General features: G+C 34.4%; 1 protein-coding gene across 1 annotated transcript in view; it reads right to left on the reverse strand.

Annotated features, from left to right (window-relative positions):
• Window positions 1–16428, reverse strand: part of LOC126379820 (SCY1-like protein 2) — a 271967-nt gene that overhangs the window by 184966 nt on the left and 70573 nt on the right. Inside the window, exon 2 of the mRNA XM_050028743.1 lies at window positions 2054–2292. Within this exon, the coding sequence (XP_049884700.1) occupies window positions 2054–2292 (239 nt within the window). The remainder of the gene's footprint in view (window positions 1–2053; window positions 2293–16428) is intronic.

Raw genomic sequence — 16428 nt, forward strand, 5'->3', positions numbered from 1 at the left:
AAAGATACGACAAGATTCCTTTGAAGATGTAAACAGCGCCATTTCAGAGGTAGTAGATTGGGTTACTGTAAACAATCTGCTACTGAATGGATATAAAACAAAATATGTTTATTTTATGCTGTCTGATGTTAGAAGGCCGCTCGATTCTATTATTGTAAAAAATAAGGAACTGGTTCTAACGGATACTGCTGTTTTTTAGGAATTACTTTGGATGCTAAGCTACAATGGAGTCCTCATATTGATAAGTTGTCCAAAAGGCTCAGTTCAGCATCATTCGCGGTCAAAAAAGTTCGTCTAATAACTGATGTACGAACCGCGCGATTAATTTAATACTAACACTAGGCTAAGACACATTGTTACTAACACAATATGGATGTAATTATTCCGAAATAAATATATTTTAAGTAATTTGAATTACTTTATTTTGCCTACTTTCACAGCCTAATTTCGTACGGTATCTTGCTGAGGGATCATGTTACAGATTCAGTTAAATTTTTGTTCTGCAAAAGTTTTTTTTTTCATCACAAAATTAGGGCGATTTACAAATTGGAACCCAAGACGTCACGTAGAAATAAATTTAAAGAAATTAAGTATTCACTTTGGCATGAAAAAAAAACATAGGATTGTTTGGAAAAAATAGTGATCGGCACATTAATACCCAGAATAAAAATAAATTTGCTTTACACGCCAGTCGATTGCATAAGATCACCAAATCTTTTAAGGTACAATGTAAGTATACGTTCACTGACATTCAGAATTTATCTTTAAACAGTTTTAAGACAGTAATTAAACAGATACTTCAAGGTTATCATAAGATTAATGATTATCTAGAAGATAGAAATGCATGGGATTAACTGTTTGAGAACTAATAATAAGCAGCCAAATTACTAAATTGCATAACAATATTTTATGTTTTTCTTTTTAAGAACGTCGTCTAGGGCCTTGTGCTTTTCACATTATGGGTTGACAAATCAACACATTACCCTCCTTTAAGGGATTACATTGGCTCCGGAACGCAGAACAGGGATATATTGAGAAGTATAGGTGCGTTAGCTCGAGCTATTTTGATGGTAATGGAAGACAAATACTACGAGAAGCTTAGATCAGCATTAACAAATATTCTCCAAATGCTTCCAATGGCTGCAGAGACAATTGCCTCTCTTAACTTTTTTTTATGTATTATGTAAGACATTCGTTATGTAAAATATGACGATTCAAAGTGTAACTACGTTACCTACTGAATAAAGATATTTTTGAATTTCAATTCGTCTCCGTAACGGCCTCCGTGATCCAATGGTTATTCAGCAAAGGGTGTCAGGGAAATATGCCCCAGGGGTAATTGCAAGAGGAAGACCTTGCAAGAACCCAATGAAAGATAAACCATATGATTACTACAATTCTCTTGAGCATACAAATTTTATATGAATATGAACAATTTGAGAGGCCTTTAGCGGCTCAATAGTAACCCTAATACCAGGGTTGTCGAGGACATTGGTCCCACAACCCATACAAAGAAGTAAGTTTCTATTTGAACAAACTATAAGATTTTATTTAATGTTCTACTCTACTGAATAAGGTCAGTTTTATCGCCAATTTTCGTGTCTACTTCTTGTGCAACCTTTAAACAACAACTACTCAAAATAGTTTATTACATTGTTACCTACTAAGGCAATTAAATTGCTGAACGAAAATCTGCACTTGAAACTACCCAAATGAATGAATTTCATTTATTATAGATAGAAGTTCTTTAATTTGAATTACTTTAAGAATTTCTTGCCAAATCAAGTAAGTCTCTAAGTATATTTATTTTTCGCTAGGATTAGATACGGAGGATCATGAGAGTAGTAGCTTTCGCAATTCAATCTGCATCTGTACGTTGCCATGATACTCGTCTAAGATTCAAGCAAATACCTACAATATGGTTTTGTATTGCTTATTCTATGGTACATAGTAAGAATAAATATATAAAATCAATTTCGCTTTAGCATGGAACTTACAATATTAACTTAAAAGACAACAACTTTACTTCATGAGTATTTTAAATAGCACATACCTTTCCATCGCTCTTGCGATAAGCATCATGCACACGCCATACAAGCCCAGGACCAGCTGTACTGCTTTCCTTGCCAACTTCGAAATATTGCATGATCGGGTTACTCTCTAGAGGTGGAGGGGTGTTGTTCGTTACCCCACTCTTCAACTTAGAGATAATTCCAGCCATTCTGTGACCGATCCTCCGACCCAGGGAGGGAGGTTCCGGTCGGGCTGGTTCAGGTGCTCGGGAAGGTTCGCCTGTGTAACAAAAAATCCGGATTACATGCTGCTTAAATTTACAATTAAGTAATTAATGCCTATTAAATATATGTCTTTCTGTGACCTTCGCAATGTCTGTATTTGTTTAACCAAATAGTGATATAAATAATAGCCACCATATGAATTAAATTAATATATCCATACTGTACTATACTATAATATTATAAATACGAAAGAACATGTGTGTCTCTGTCTATTTGACCGTCTTTCACGGCAAAACGGAGCGACGAATTGACGTGATTTTTTAAGTGAAGTTACTTGAAGGGATGGAAAGTGACACAGACTATTTTTAGTCTCTTTCTAACCTTCCACTTCCCTAAAATGGGGGGTGGTAGCTTGTATGGAGCATACCACTTGATATGAATTCAGAATAATGAGCCGAATCATCCTCTCAGTAATCGTCGTATAAGTACGTAACGAATGATTCTGAGTTCATATCAAGTGGAATTTCCTGTCGGAAAATTCATGTAAAAATTTAGTGTTTTTTTTAATTATTTACAATTTCATACTTTTGCGACGGAAAATTCCACTTGATATCAACTCAGAATCATGGTCTGAATCATGCCTTAAAGTTTTCGTTACGATGTCACTAACACCCTTTATAATAATAATACTAACTTATTTTAATTTTGTAAAATAAGTGCAAAACTATTATAACTTAAAAAAATATCTGATTCAAAACTTTGTTTTTATCGACTTTTTACCACAGTATTATTCTAATAGAAGACTGGGGGCTGTAAAATAACTAAAAACCAACATTCATGTACAAAATCATCAATACAATTGAATAAATTTTGAGGGATTTTATTGATTACTTCTTGAGAGAACTCTTTTTATTTGCTAAAATAAAAAAGATAAAATTTACACTGACTATTTTCACTTTCTTCAAGTAAAGGAATATATATATTCAAAAATTGTAAATTTGTAGTGTCATAAAAAACATGTGTTTTTGTAATCACAAACTAATTTGACGCTGGTAAAACAATCGACCTAAGTATTTCCATGTAAGGAGCGAACAGATTTTCAATTACAAAAACTTATTTTTTTTTTTCGATTACTTACGAACTTTTTTGCAGTTGGTTTCACAACAGCAAAGTCAACCCCCTTCCCACCCTCGGAACCCTCGTAATATAAAACTATCCAATTAAGTTAAAACTTGCCGTAACACAATGCAAACTAGGGAATTAAAACAGTCTACGTACATTTTACCCATACCGTAATATAGGTACAATGTACAATTCAATGGTAGATTATATTACATAACGGTCTTCAATGCTTTTTACTCAAGTAATTTGCAGAACACTTACTTCTAAAGAAATTGAAGGACTACATTCTAAGTTTTTGCACTATGATGTTTGTTTATTGAACAAAACCTTTGCCAAAAATGTTCGAATGTGTGCTCGCTCCTTTTAATGTAGGATTAAATAAATCTTGAAATCGTATCCCGTATAGGATAATGAAAATAAATATAACATTCGTAGAGTTTTTGTAATTGATATCTTGGCATTAGAAAAGAACGACAATTATAAACAAAACAGATGACATTATAAAAGAAAAAATACAGCTAGGAAAAAGGTTTTGTTCAATGAACAATGTAAATATTATTAGATTTTCTTTCTTTGTTACTGCAAATATTTACTTAAAAATATATATGTTTAAATGTTCTAATACGTAAGCAAAATCAAATCGGATGATGTGGTAGCTTCATTGCACGTTGTGTTATTTGTAAAGGTAAGTAGTGCGCGTGTTTAAATTGGAATCCTTGATTAAAGCCACATGCACATATAGGATTGCAACAGAGTTGAAGGTGAGGCCAGGGTTACTCTCTTATCAAAGTTGAAATGCGATTTATTTATTTATAAAGTAGGTACAGCCACATCACACACATTAAAACATTTTTACATTTAGAAGGTTACGGCATTGTGACTAATATGTATTTATATGACAATTATGGCGTACATAACTTATACAATTAAGGGGAATTTAAAAATAAAGTAAAATTAAAATTACACAGCAAACTTAAAAATTAGAAAATTATTAGGTAAATATAACTAAATATAAGTCGTATCTGTCGAGCTTTATATAATCTAGAATTTTTCTCTATTCAGCGGATCATGGAACACATCAAGATCTAAGATTTTGTTACAAAAAGAGTTATAATTATTCTTAATGCGATGTAAATAAAACACATTAAAAAAATAATTATTTTAACAACAGGTGATAGGGTAGATATAAAGGCTGCGTTCAGTTAAATAACACAAATGGATATCAAAGTAAAACTTAACATAGAATCATATCAAATGATAAAGGTAAAAATATTGTTCATTTTGGTTTTCTAATAAGTACTTATAAATAAAACAAAATATTTTTCTGTATTGTTTCAGAATCAGGAAAATACACATACGTGTATTTTAGCTTTATCTTGTCTACCTGCGGACGTACCAGCTATGGTAAAATAGCACACCCGCTTTAGGCATTCCCTTTGGGCAAAGTCGTTTTTCCTAATATTTCACTAAACGGTGTAATGTTTTCATATCGGTCCATTTGAGTGAAAACAACTATAGGCATTAAAACATTAACTTTAATGTTTATAAATACGTAATTAATAACATTTCTGAAAAAAAAAACGAGTATGAAGGAAGTCACTTACTTAATTATTATTTTTAAGCTAGGTAACGAAAAACATTTTATTTTCTCTATTTAACTTATTTCAATTTAATTTAATCTTAAGGTACCCCGGATTTGAGCGAGCACCCTTCCCATTCACAATTATGACCAGTCTAAAATAAATTAGCATAGTATGCTAAAAACAAGAAAAGATAATTCCGTCACGTGTTTGCACTCTTGCAGAATATACTTAAAATCATATCTGATTATCCCAAAGTGATATTACTGAAAGCTACTTGTATAAATATCTTTCATTAAAAATAAAACGATGAAAATCTGGTGCTAAGTTAGCTCATAAATCTTCATTTTGAAACATGTATAACTAAGTCATAACTGCAGACTGGGTGGAAAAATCTGCACGATAAAAAATAATAAAAAGCTAAAAAAGGTTTCATTCGGACGCTTTGTACGTACAATTCTATGGGAAGTTTTTTTACCGTAAGAGCGAGCGTGCGCAATTATCGCAAGTTGTTTGCTTCAAATGTGAGCATTTTTCTTTTGAACATTAAAAATATTTTCTGTTATTTATCATCATTACTTATGCTTAACGACTTTCGTGGTCCAGTGATTGCGCGTTGGGCTCACGATCCGGAGGTTCTTCGATTCCCGGTGGGGACATATCACAAAAATTACTTTGTGGTCCCTAGTTTGGTTAGGACATTACTGGCTGATTACCAGATTGTCCGAAAGTAAGATGATCCGTGCTTCGGAAGGCACGTTAAGCCGTTGGTCCCGGTTACTACTTACTGATAAGTAAGCAGTCGTTACGTGAGCCATGTCAGGGGCCTTTGGCGGCTCAATATTAACCCTAACTCTGGAGTTAACAACCCTGGGGTTGATGAGTTTCATTCCACCTCATAACCTACACGATAAAAAGAAGACCCCAAGTAAAACTAAAATCATTTTCAGAATAAGAATAAAATCTTGCATCTTGTTTTCCAAAACGTCACATTAGAACAAATATGTCTTTTACTATTTCGCAGTAAAAATGGTTCAACAAAATAAAATATTATGTGGGTAGATTTGCTATCTTCATTAATCGTTTTCTAAATGTATTCGGTGCAACAGACGTTTCAGCCATATTATGCTTCGTGTTTCTAGGTATAAATGACTATACACAGGCGGGGGAGAAAATTGGAAGAAAAGTAATATATTTATGAATTCTGATCGCCCTAGCCGACGAGTGTGGATAGATTAACATTCATAGAAATGGAATAAGCTGTCGTCGGTTTATGAGGCAAACTACCTCATGCTGTAATCATGGTTGTTTATGGTCTGCCACCAACATTCGATAAATTACGAATTTTAAGCAGAAGAACGTAGCGTGATTGAGGATAGTCTTAAACACAAGTAGGTCGAAATTAAGTGTAATGAGTAATCCACCTTCTTATACATTTTGTACGGTCACGAGCAATAATATGTACGTATACACTTTGGTACCATGTCACATTAACTTTTTTGACAAATTGAACTGTAACTCTCACGAAATGTCAAATATGATAGTGCGACAGAGTCCTAAAGTGGGTACATTATATTGCTTATGACTGTATTACCTACCTGTAATTGATTTGTAAGAGGGACTTGCTTAGATGGCCCCTGCGTAGGTCATGGCCGGACGGTTGCAGGATTATTTACTACGCTTGTTTAAGAGACAGTGAGGACGGCCCATTACAAAGGAGGTGCGACCACGGACACGTTTAAATAAGGGCACAAAACGTTAGATGTCTATCTAAGAGTACGCCGAGATATTTGACTCGCCTCCTTCTAACATCTTCATGTTGACGGTGTGCTCATGGAGAGTTATAATTTCCCTTTAAGAAATACACCGCTTGACCAAGGCATTGTCAACGATAATTCAGTTTAGGAATGTCACTAGTATAAACGGAACATTAAAAGGAAGAGGACGAAGCCTGTGTGCGTCAAGCTAGCGGCCTCAAAAAAAAATGGGCACGAAAAAATAATTTGACCATACCAAAAAATAGTACTCTTATTAAAAAAAATAGTACCTGTTGTAAAAAAATTAGTACCATCACGGTTCTGGATTTATAGCCATGTTTTATTGCACTTGCTAGCTTGACGGTGAGCGAAATTTGGCGAGAGTTAACGACAAGGTCTTTCGCTTTGATTTAAATGCCAAAAAATAGTACCGAAATAGTACTCACCCCCTGCAAAATACCGAAAGTAGTACTTCAACGGTTCCAAAGTTATAAAGGCAGTTCTTTGATCCCGCTAGCTTGACGTTTTGAAAATACCTATTATCTGGGGAACGCTTGCATACTTCAGTATGTAACTAATGTCAATAAACTCGTATGAAATAGTACTCCCTACCATCTTAATTTTGATCCGATTCTCTTTGTAGAAATGTTAAAAAATCATCATAACCTATGCCATACATTTGTTGTTGATACAGTCACGTAGACAATTACATAACCTCACAATTTATTCGTAAGTATTGCCATTTTGGAGGTCTACCCTACCATTTCTTTGCACTTCAGTGCTGCTATTACAAAAAAATCCTATTGCATACACCCATATGCACTAATTTTAATAGAAAATGGCTGCATGGGTCTAGTTCTTATCGAAAACAATCTGTGATTTTAATACATCATAATACATTTTTAATCTGCTGTTTTATTTTATAATTTATACCTTCATGTTGAATTTGTTACGGATCGAAGTGTTTGTTAATAAACAATTTGCAGTATTTGTAGAATAACTCAAAGAGTTTCAACAATGATATTACTTTCATCTAACAACCCTGGCACTTCACCAATTTTTACCCAAAAATGGGGAAAAATACTGAAATCTGACAACATTCTTGACCATGTGTAATAATTTTGTTCGCGACTGTACTCGTCTTGATAAATGTATGACATAGGTTATAATGACTTTTTGACATATTTCTACAAAGAGAATCAGGTCCAAATTATGATGGTAGGGAGTACTATTTCATACGAGTTTATTGACATTAGTTACAAACTGAAGTATGCAAGCATTCCCCAGATAATAGGTATTTTCAAAACGTCAAGCTAGCGGGATCAAAGAACTACCTTTATAACTTTGGAACCGTTGAAGTACTACTTTCGGTATTTTGCAGGGGGTGAGTACTATTTCGATACTATTTTTTGGCGTTTAAATCAAAGCGAAAGACCTTGTCGTTAACTCTCGCCAAATTTCGCTCACCGTCAAGCTAGCAAGTGCAATAAAACATGGCTATAATTCCAGAACCGTGATGGTACTAATTTTTTTACAACAGGTACTATTTTTTTCAATAAGAGTACTATTTTTTGGTATGGTCAAATTATTTTTTCGTGCCCATTTTTTTTTTGAGGCCGCTAGCTTGACGCACACCGAAGCCTTTTATGAATCGGGTGCGATGTTGGTAGTATCCCTTTAACGATGTAGTGAAAGGTTTGATTTGAGAGAAAGCCTCTTATGATACATATGGGACTCTCTGGTAAACCCGGCGAAAAGGCACAACGGCTTTTAGATCAAGCCGTTGTGCCAGAATTTACCAAATTATTTCGTAGCATACAGTGATGCGGACTATGCCGAAGATAAAGTCTCGAGAAGATGGTCTTGTGGTTACGTATGCGTAGTCGCAGGAGTAGTAGCAGCGTGGTCTTCGAAATCTAAATCGAATCGATTTTGTGGCGGTTAGTCTTGCTGTCCTGACAGTGTCTAGCATATGGCTTGGACGACAAGAAAGCACGAGGCTTGCCGTAATACCTACTGTTTACATTAATTTCAAAACAAAACATCTTGACACAAGAAAAAGGTCCATGTTCTCTATGAACCATTTAAGAACAAGTAGCCAATAGATTTTCAAAAGCACCAGGAAAGAAAGGCTTTCTCAATACGTGAATTTTCTAGGGTTAGTGAGGGAGTGCTGCTATGGCCATCAAATATAATATTGTTTATAACGTTTGACATGTATTTGAAATCTGATAGACTCCCATAAATTAGGTGCAAGGAACGTTTTTTTTATCAATCTCAAATGGGTATTAATTTACCGCAAGTCGTAACCATTAGCAGGTCCCAATAAAATACCCAAGCAAAAGCAATCGATTTTACTCGCCCTCTCGTCGTTTACCCCTTATTTATATTTATAAGAGTCTATACAGATGATTACGGACTATAAACATTTTATTTTGACCACCAATTCTTACCTAATATGGAGAGCACTTATGTTAGCGAGGTAAATAATACAGCGAAGTAATAAAAAATACATACAATACCGCGTAGCTTCTCATACATGAACCATTTTTTCCTAAAATTACTATATAAAAGAAAAATACCTAAGAATCATTGTAAGGTTTTGCTATTACACAGAACATAAAAATAAGATCGACTTATGTGTCTACCCAACCGCCAGTCAACTTATTTCCCAGTCATGTCATTAGTGATGCTAGAACAGTTATTTTGAACAAGTGATCTTTCACTTCGCATAATTTTCAAAACATATATTTACAAGATTTTTTTTTATAATTAATGTGCTTCATACATACTACGACCGACCTGTACAAAAACTGTCATTTTAACAGGAGGTACGCCAACCATTCATTTTCCATACTTTACTATCCTGCTTAACCATAGGGAACTTCGATTCGACCTTTCTTTTGCTAACCGTAGACGACGGAACGAGGGTATACCAGTACCGAACCAATGATAAAATTCAAATATAATTTATTGCACCAAAATAAAAGAAAATACGTACATAAACTCATGCCTATTTCCCACAGTGGAAGAAAAGAAAAGAAAAAATAGAAATAAAAGAAAATAGTTACAAACAAAAGAGACTTAACTCGTGACGTAATTAATGATTGCATGTTTCGGACCAAGTTTACTTGTAACAACAAATAATACATATATAAACTAGTATTTCCTTTAACTTAACAAAACTTTCGCCTATTCATTTTCGAGATTCGAATGCAGAAAATTGGTGCTGTCTTGTTATGATGAAACTGCAATTTTATTACTTCTCGTAAGATACTGTACACAAAAGTACTTTTTTTTCTGATAAATAGGCGATCATTGTAGGTTTTTAGCTTTCCTGTGATAAGGAGGGATCTCCTTGCATGGTAGTCGATATTTGACTTATTGCCTTGTAATTTATAATACACAAAACGACCTTTTAATATACATATTTTCACGGAGTTCCGTGCGTGGCAAAGTTTGGAGTGTAAAGTTAAAGTACTAATGAACTAATTGCTCATACTTATGGCGCGCGTTTCGCGCTACCACTGCCCTTCCAACCTCTTTCTTCTATTCCGTGGTCCCTACTTATCTACTCCTGGTCTTACTGCGGCCGGGATATACCTTTAGGTCAGTGGATCGAATTGGCCGCAATGAATAGCGCAGTTCTCGCTCGAAGTTACAAGTCGCGCGTGCAGCACACGAGTGACTCTCGAACAGATTGCACTAACTAAGTAATGCACTTCAATGGGGGCTTTTCGCAATCGAGCAAATTCGCGGCACATTCGCCAATACGGAATTCACCCCTTTAGTTTGGTACGAATATCAGAGTAGTTTTGGTTAAAAGTGCATATACTCACTGCCCCTAAAATATGTAAGACATTATGTACCTAATAACCTATATGTTTGAATTACATAATTATATTTTTTCATCGCAGTGCATTTCTTCGAGGCAATGACGTCATAAATAATAATAAACGTTTCTTTCTTTCTTTCTTTCAAATCGTCTGAAACAGACGTTTAAGGTCAATGATGATCATTTTTCATATACACACCTGAAAGTATTTATATAGATAATGAAACAATGTAACTCGTGTTTAATTAAGCACACCAGGGTCCAGGGCAGACCCCAACAGCCGGAGGCGAGGCTATCAGCATATAGCAATATGCTCGCCCTACGTGAGCGGACAAGTAAAATCCTTTTTATTTTCACAATAATACCTCTCGTATTGACTGGTCCCGAATACGCATAGATTTTTTGATCTCTCTAGCATAATTTTATTTCGTTTTACTTGATCATTTAATGACATTTCTATTTATACTGCTTTAATATCCTCGATTTGATTTAATTTTATGTTAAAACATTTATCTTGTTAAGCAATAGTTGGAACTGGATTCAATTCGAATCGAAAAGGTGCGAAAATTCGTGAAAATGTTATTTAGGAGCGGTATCACACAAAGATGCGAGTGTTACGTTTTTTTGACACATTTTCGACGATTGGGAGAAGTCACAGAATGCCAATGCGGCATTCGACTCATCTAAGGCTGCCAACTGCGAGAAATATATCATTTGACACCATAGATTAAATGATGGATCTCTCAGTCTATTAAATTCATAGTATCTGGGTGATATAATACAAAAACTGCAAAAAATGAGACTTGTACCGGCTCTTTTGTATGGACAATCCACAAGAATCATACAGAACTTAGAGACAAAACAAATACTAAATAGGTACGAGTTATCGGAATTAATTATAAATGTCGTTTCACAGTGGGTATTATGAGTGATTACTTGTTCCAGTAGAAAATGGCGTAGGTATTTTATTGTATTTTATTGTAGGCGGAACAAAATCGATCGACTCGAGGCATCCTTAATTTAGACACAGCCGGGGCGCGGTATAAAAAGATCCATTTAGGAAAACTAAGATCTATTCTACCTTTCCTATTTTTCTAAAACCAAACAAAATTAGCGATGATTTGGATTGGATATAGTTGTACCAGAAATACCATCTGAAAGAGCCGTGGAAATGAAAGAGAAGTTGTAAATTCGATTGACTAACGTACATTAAATTAAATTTCACGAATCGATTACGAATCATTCTAAGTATATGGTTATGAGTTATTTAGTAAGAAATCTACCTTCCATTTTACAATGACGATGTTATCCTACTTCCTAAGTTATTTAAGGAATTTGTCGAGCTAATATGTATGGTTCGACGGTCGGAGCCGATATTAAAGAAAGGTCACTGGAACCATCATCCCTCAAATCCACACTTTGAGCTTTGTTGGAATATATAAATACTTAAGATCTGTTAATTTTCGAAAAACATTTTCAATAATCGAAGAAACACACCAGTAGATATTTCTAAATAGGTACATAAACTAAGACCCCCCTAACTTACATAATATTTTAGATATATTAATTTAAAATTACTTAACATTATTTTTCTAAAGTTCGGGTCAAAGAGTACCAGTCTTGGTCCACTATCCTCTAGATTAAGGACACCCCTATTCGACGTGAACCTTATATACGCTTTTGGCCAGGTTGCTGTAAACCAGATTAATCGACAATCAGCGTCGTGTTCCGGTATGAAGCCTGAGGCCATTCTGCCAGACCGTTGAGCTATTCATATCAATTGTTGTGTAGTATTCGCTCCACCGCCTTCTCCCTCTTCTCGCTTTAGAACTATGCAGTGATTATAACCTAAAATATGCTTGAGTAGACTAATTTATAAAAATCATGGTTATAATAAAGAATTAACATTTGATAGAGGTGTGGCTAAGAACATTATTGCACATAGAGCTAATGCGACTAAAACTAAAACTGTAGGTAAAATTCAATCACCTACGATATCGATAACTACTGTGTCTGAATTACCATCAGCCGCTTAGATCGCTGAACGAACATTTAGATTGAAATACCTACAACAAAGCTTGATGATAACGTAATACAGCAATACAGCGCAAAAAAATGTTGTTAACATTATATACATATCTCGTTTTAATCTCTATCGGATCTGGAATCTTTTGTGGATAGCTAAGCGATGTCACCTAATGTATTACAGATGAATTGCATTGAGATAGCCACAATCGCAAGAGTTGGAAAAAATAAAAAGTAAAGCAGTCAGCGGATCATGATGCGCTGAAGAAGGGAATTGCTCAGTATCGTGAATGAAAAAAACAACTTTGCAGAAATATTTAAAAAACCCGGAGAGTGGTACTTCTAAAATAAATAGAATGAGACCAAAAAAAAACATGCTACAGATAATAAATTAGTGAAAGAAACGATTAGTTTTAGCAGTAACTAATTAAGAAGAAGAGAACCGTATAAATATAAAATGCAGTAACTGAGATTTCGTTCCAGGAATGGAAAATATTATGCAATCGGATAGCTACATACAAGTAGACTCTTTTCCGAGAAACAAACTAGTAATTCCGCAGCATTTGAATTTTATAGGCAAAATATTTGCAGTCAGTGGCTCCGGCTCCTTAAGTAGTAATACGAGGAAGCTCTGTACGTTTGATATTTGTGCTGCACAGGCTTTCACTATATTAGGAACTATTTCATGTCGGTACAGAATCGATAAAATGACTGAATGAATGATTTCATAATGTTTGATACCTGCATGTATGTACCTACACAGCTTCTCAATAAATGTTTCTTGTTTCTCAAAATAATGATTAATTATAATCATTATTTAATCGAAAAAGCAATTTGATCTGGAACCGGCCATGTTGCAAATGACTATGACAATCAAAAGTCGCAACGTTACTATAGTAAGATATAATACATCAATGATTGACATTTCACCTTATGTCAATCCCACACATTTACAAAAAAATTCTACACCATTAGACTTAAAGCTCGTCTATCATAGGTTTGTATTTATAGGTTTAATGAATGGAATAAGTATCTATATGTATATGCAAAATACATATTTTCACGGTAACAATTACAGTCGGTAACTTTTTTTTAATTTGTTCCATGTAAGCTCTTCTTGGTCTTCCCCTTCCTCTCTTGCTAGAAAGGAAGAGTAGAGAGGAAGAATCCTTTCCCTTACTAGCACTTCTTCATTAGTAACCCTTTCCGTCCAACTTATTCTTTCCACCCTCTTCCAACGCCACATTTCAAAGGCTTCGAGTCTCTCTCTGTCTTTCTGTGACAGTGTCTAAGTTTCACATCCATAGAGGGCTATACTCCACACGAAAGTTTTGATGCATTGATTTCTCATTGCTTTGGCTATCTTGGCCTTGAACATGCAGTCCTTGTTATGGAATGCTCGTTTTAACATTGCTATTCTAATTTCAACGTTTAGACGTAATCAATAATTGTAAATCTTGAGTCATTCGTTGTTATGCTGCTGTTAGATATTTACAGTTCTTACATTTTCAATCGGGATATTATTTAACTGAAATATTTGTCTGCCTGTTTTTGGGGTTTTGGTTTTATAAATGTACAAGGTCATATTTTTGAAAAACTATGTTCGTTGTATTAAGTAGGATTTCCACGTCTTTTTTTATTATTGACAATATCGCAATATCGACTGAAAATGTTATACTAATTATATTAGGTATGTCCATTTATCGTTATTCCATTACTGAGTTTAGATGTTTTTATTCCCTGAACGCCCTCCCGACCCGTGGTACAACTGCGATGTCCAACTGGTTGTACTACGGAGAAGTAAAGTTACCCATAGTTCAACTGGTTGTTCTATGGGGAAACATCTTTACCACTGGCTAAACTGGAGTGAGTTGTTCTTTCCTTGGTCCAACTAGTTGTACTACTGGGAAATTTAAATGTATCTATGGAACAACTACTGGAACAAGGCTAAGATATTGGGACATATAAAGTCCAAACCTGAGAAAAGAGTGGTCGGAATGTGTTCTGTATTACCCTTAATACCAACCGGGTAAATCAATGAGGCATGGACATACATAAAGAACGAAGTAAAAACATTGGAATTCCTGAAAATGGGTACATTCTTGAAGTAAATAAGTCGCGTTTGGTTAATTAAGAAAATCAAAAGGTAAATAAATGAAATGAAACTTATTCTATGCATGGTATTTAGGTATATTGCACCTTTATTGCACCAATCGCTTGATAGTCATTTGTTTTGTAGATGTTCATCTTATCCCCGTGGTTCAACCAGTTGGACATAATTCCACCGTTGTACCACGGGTCATATAATCATAAATATAAAAAAAGAGTTGAACTATGGGTAATTTACTTCTCCGTAGTACAACCAGTTGGACAAATCCCTCACGGGTACATCGTTTAAGAGTCCTTTTCAAGAGTCTTATTACAAGGCTCATACTCTGGACCAGTTAATGATACTTACTAATAATTATACCAAAATAATGTCTTACAAGTACCTCCACCAGCAAATTTCTCCTAAATTCATTTTAAGAGTTATACCTGGCATTTTCTTATCTGCCGAAAAGGAAACGGACGGATGATTTATACCGAGTGAATGAATAATATAGTCCGAGTATCCGGATGAAGAAAATAGGCATGTCGCTGGTATGGAAACCGCTTAACTTGTGCTACGAATTTATTTTATGTCGGTTTATACGTCATCTTTAAGTGGATAAGAAAGTTTACTCTGGAGGTTTACGTACTGCTACTGATTTCGGCACGCAGCGAGCAAACACCATCTAATTTGATATACATTTAAAAACTTTATTTCCTCCATTGAGTGCTAGGTAGATAGCAAGGGTGACCCGTAAATAATGGACTAAATGGAAATAGAAAATAGCACATCTAATTGTCTAAAACTAATTTGATAATAAATAACTTTAAAAATCTTTAGGGTTGCCAAACCTCTTATGATTTTGTTTCTAGCTTATTCAGTTTTTTCATGCTGGTAACTACAATTTATGTCATATTTTTTTCGTAATGCAGCTTATTGAAGTTCTGCTATTTTACTGGAAAAAGTGAATTTATATTTGAGCTGGTGTTTTGAAAACAGATTTAAAACTTTGACAGTAAACAATTTACTGTATTAAATGCGTACACTATTCTAGACTAATTTTCAAAACGTCTATGCAACAATTATAACTAAAGCATAAAAAACTGAAAATATAATTTAAATATCTTAAAAATTAAAAAGAGAAAATCTAATTAGTTTTAGTCAATTAAATGAGCTATCTTCCGCTTCTGTTTCATCTATTATTCACTATTATATATGTTTATCAACAGGTAATGCAATTTGTAGAGGTTGGAATATAAATTAGGGTGACCTGTATGTGAACACTCCAGGCTTCCACCTCTATAAATAATGGTTTTCAGCATCGATTTATGTACTAAGTGGCAAGAATATAACAATAAACCTAAAAAAGTATGTATGTGTGCGCGCGTTGTGTATCGTGTGGTTGCGTGTGTACCTATGCGAATTTGCAGGCGCGTGTGTACTAATATGCAGGTATGCGTGTGCGTTTGTATATGTATAAATAACCATAATTGCTTATACCTAAATACACGAGGTTTTTGTAAAATTGGTAAATACCAGAAATAGCCCTACATTACTATTGGAGGATGCACAATACAATACATTTACGGTCAATCTTATTTATAACTAGCTTTTGCCCGCGACTCCGCCCGCGTGGCGTGTTATAAAAGAAAGATCTTTGTGTGTGTGGGAGAAAAGTTAAAAAATGCTTAATTTTATTATTTTTAAATGAGGTTACAGTATAAGTAGCTCAGTTAAATAATGAATTGTTATTAATTTCTAGATTATTAGTTTATGATTTGGT

Source organism: Pectinophora gossypiella, chromosome Z (genome assembly GCF_024362695.1).
Source record: "Pectinophora gossypiella chromosome Z, ilPecGoss1.1, whole genome shotgun sequence".
NCBI lineage: Eukaryota > Metazoa > Arthropoda > Insecta > Lepidoptera > Gelechiidae > Pectinophora > Pectinophora gossypiella.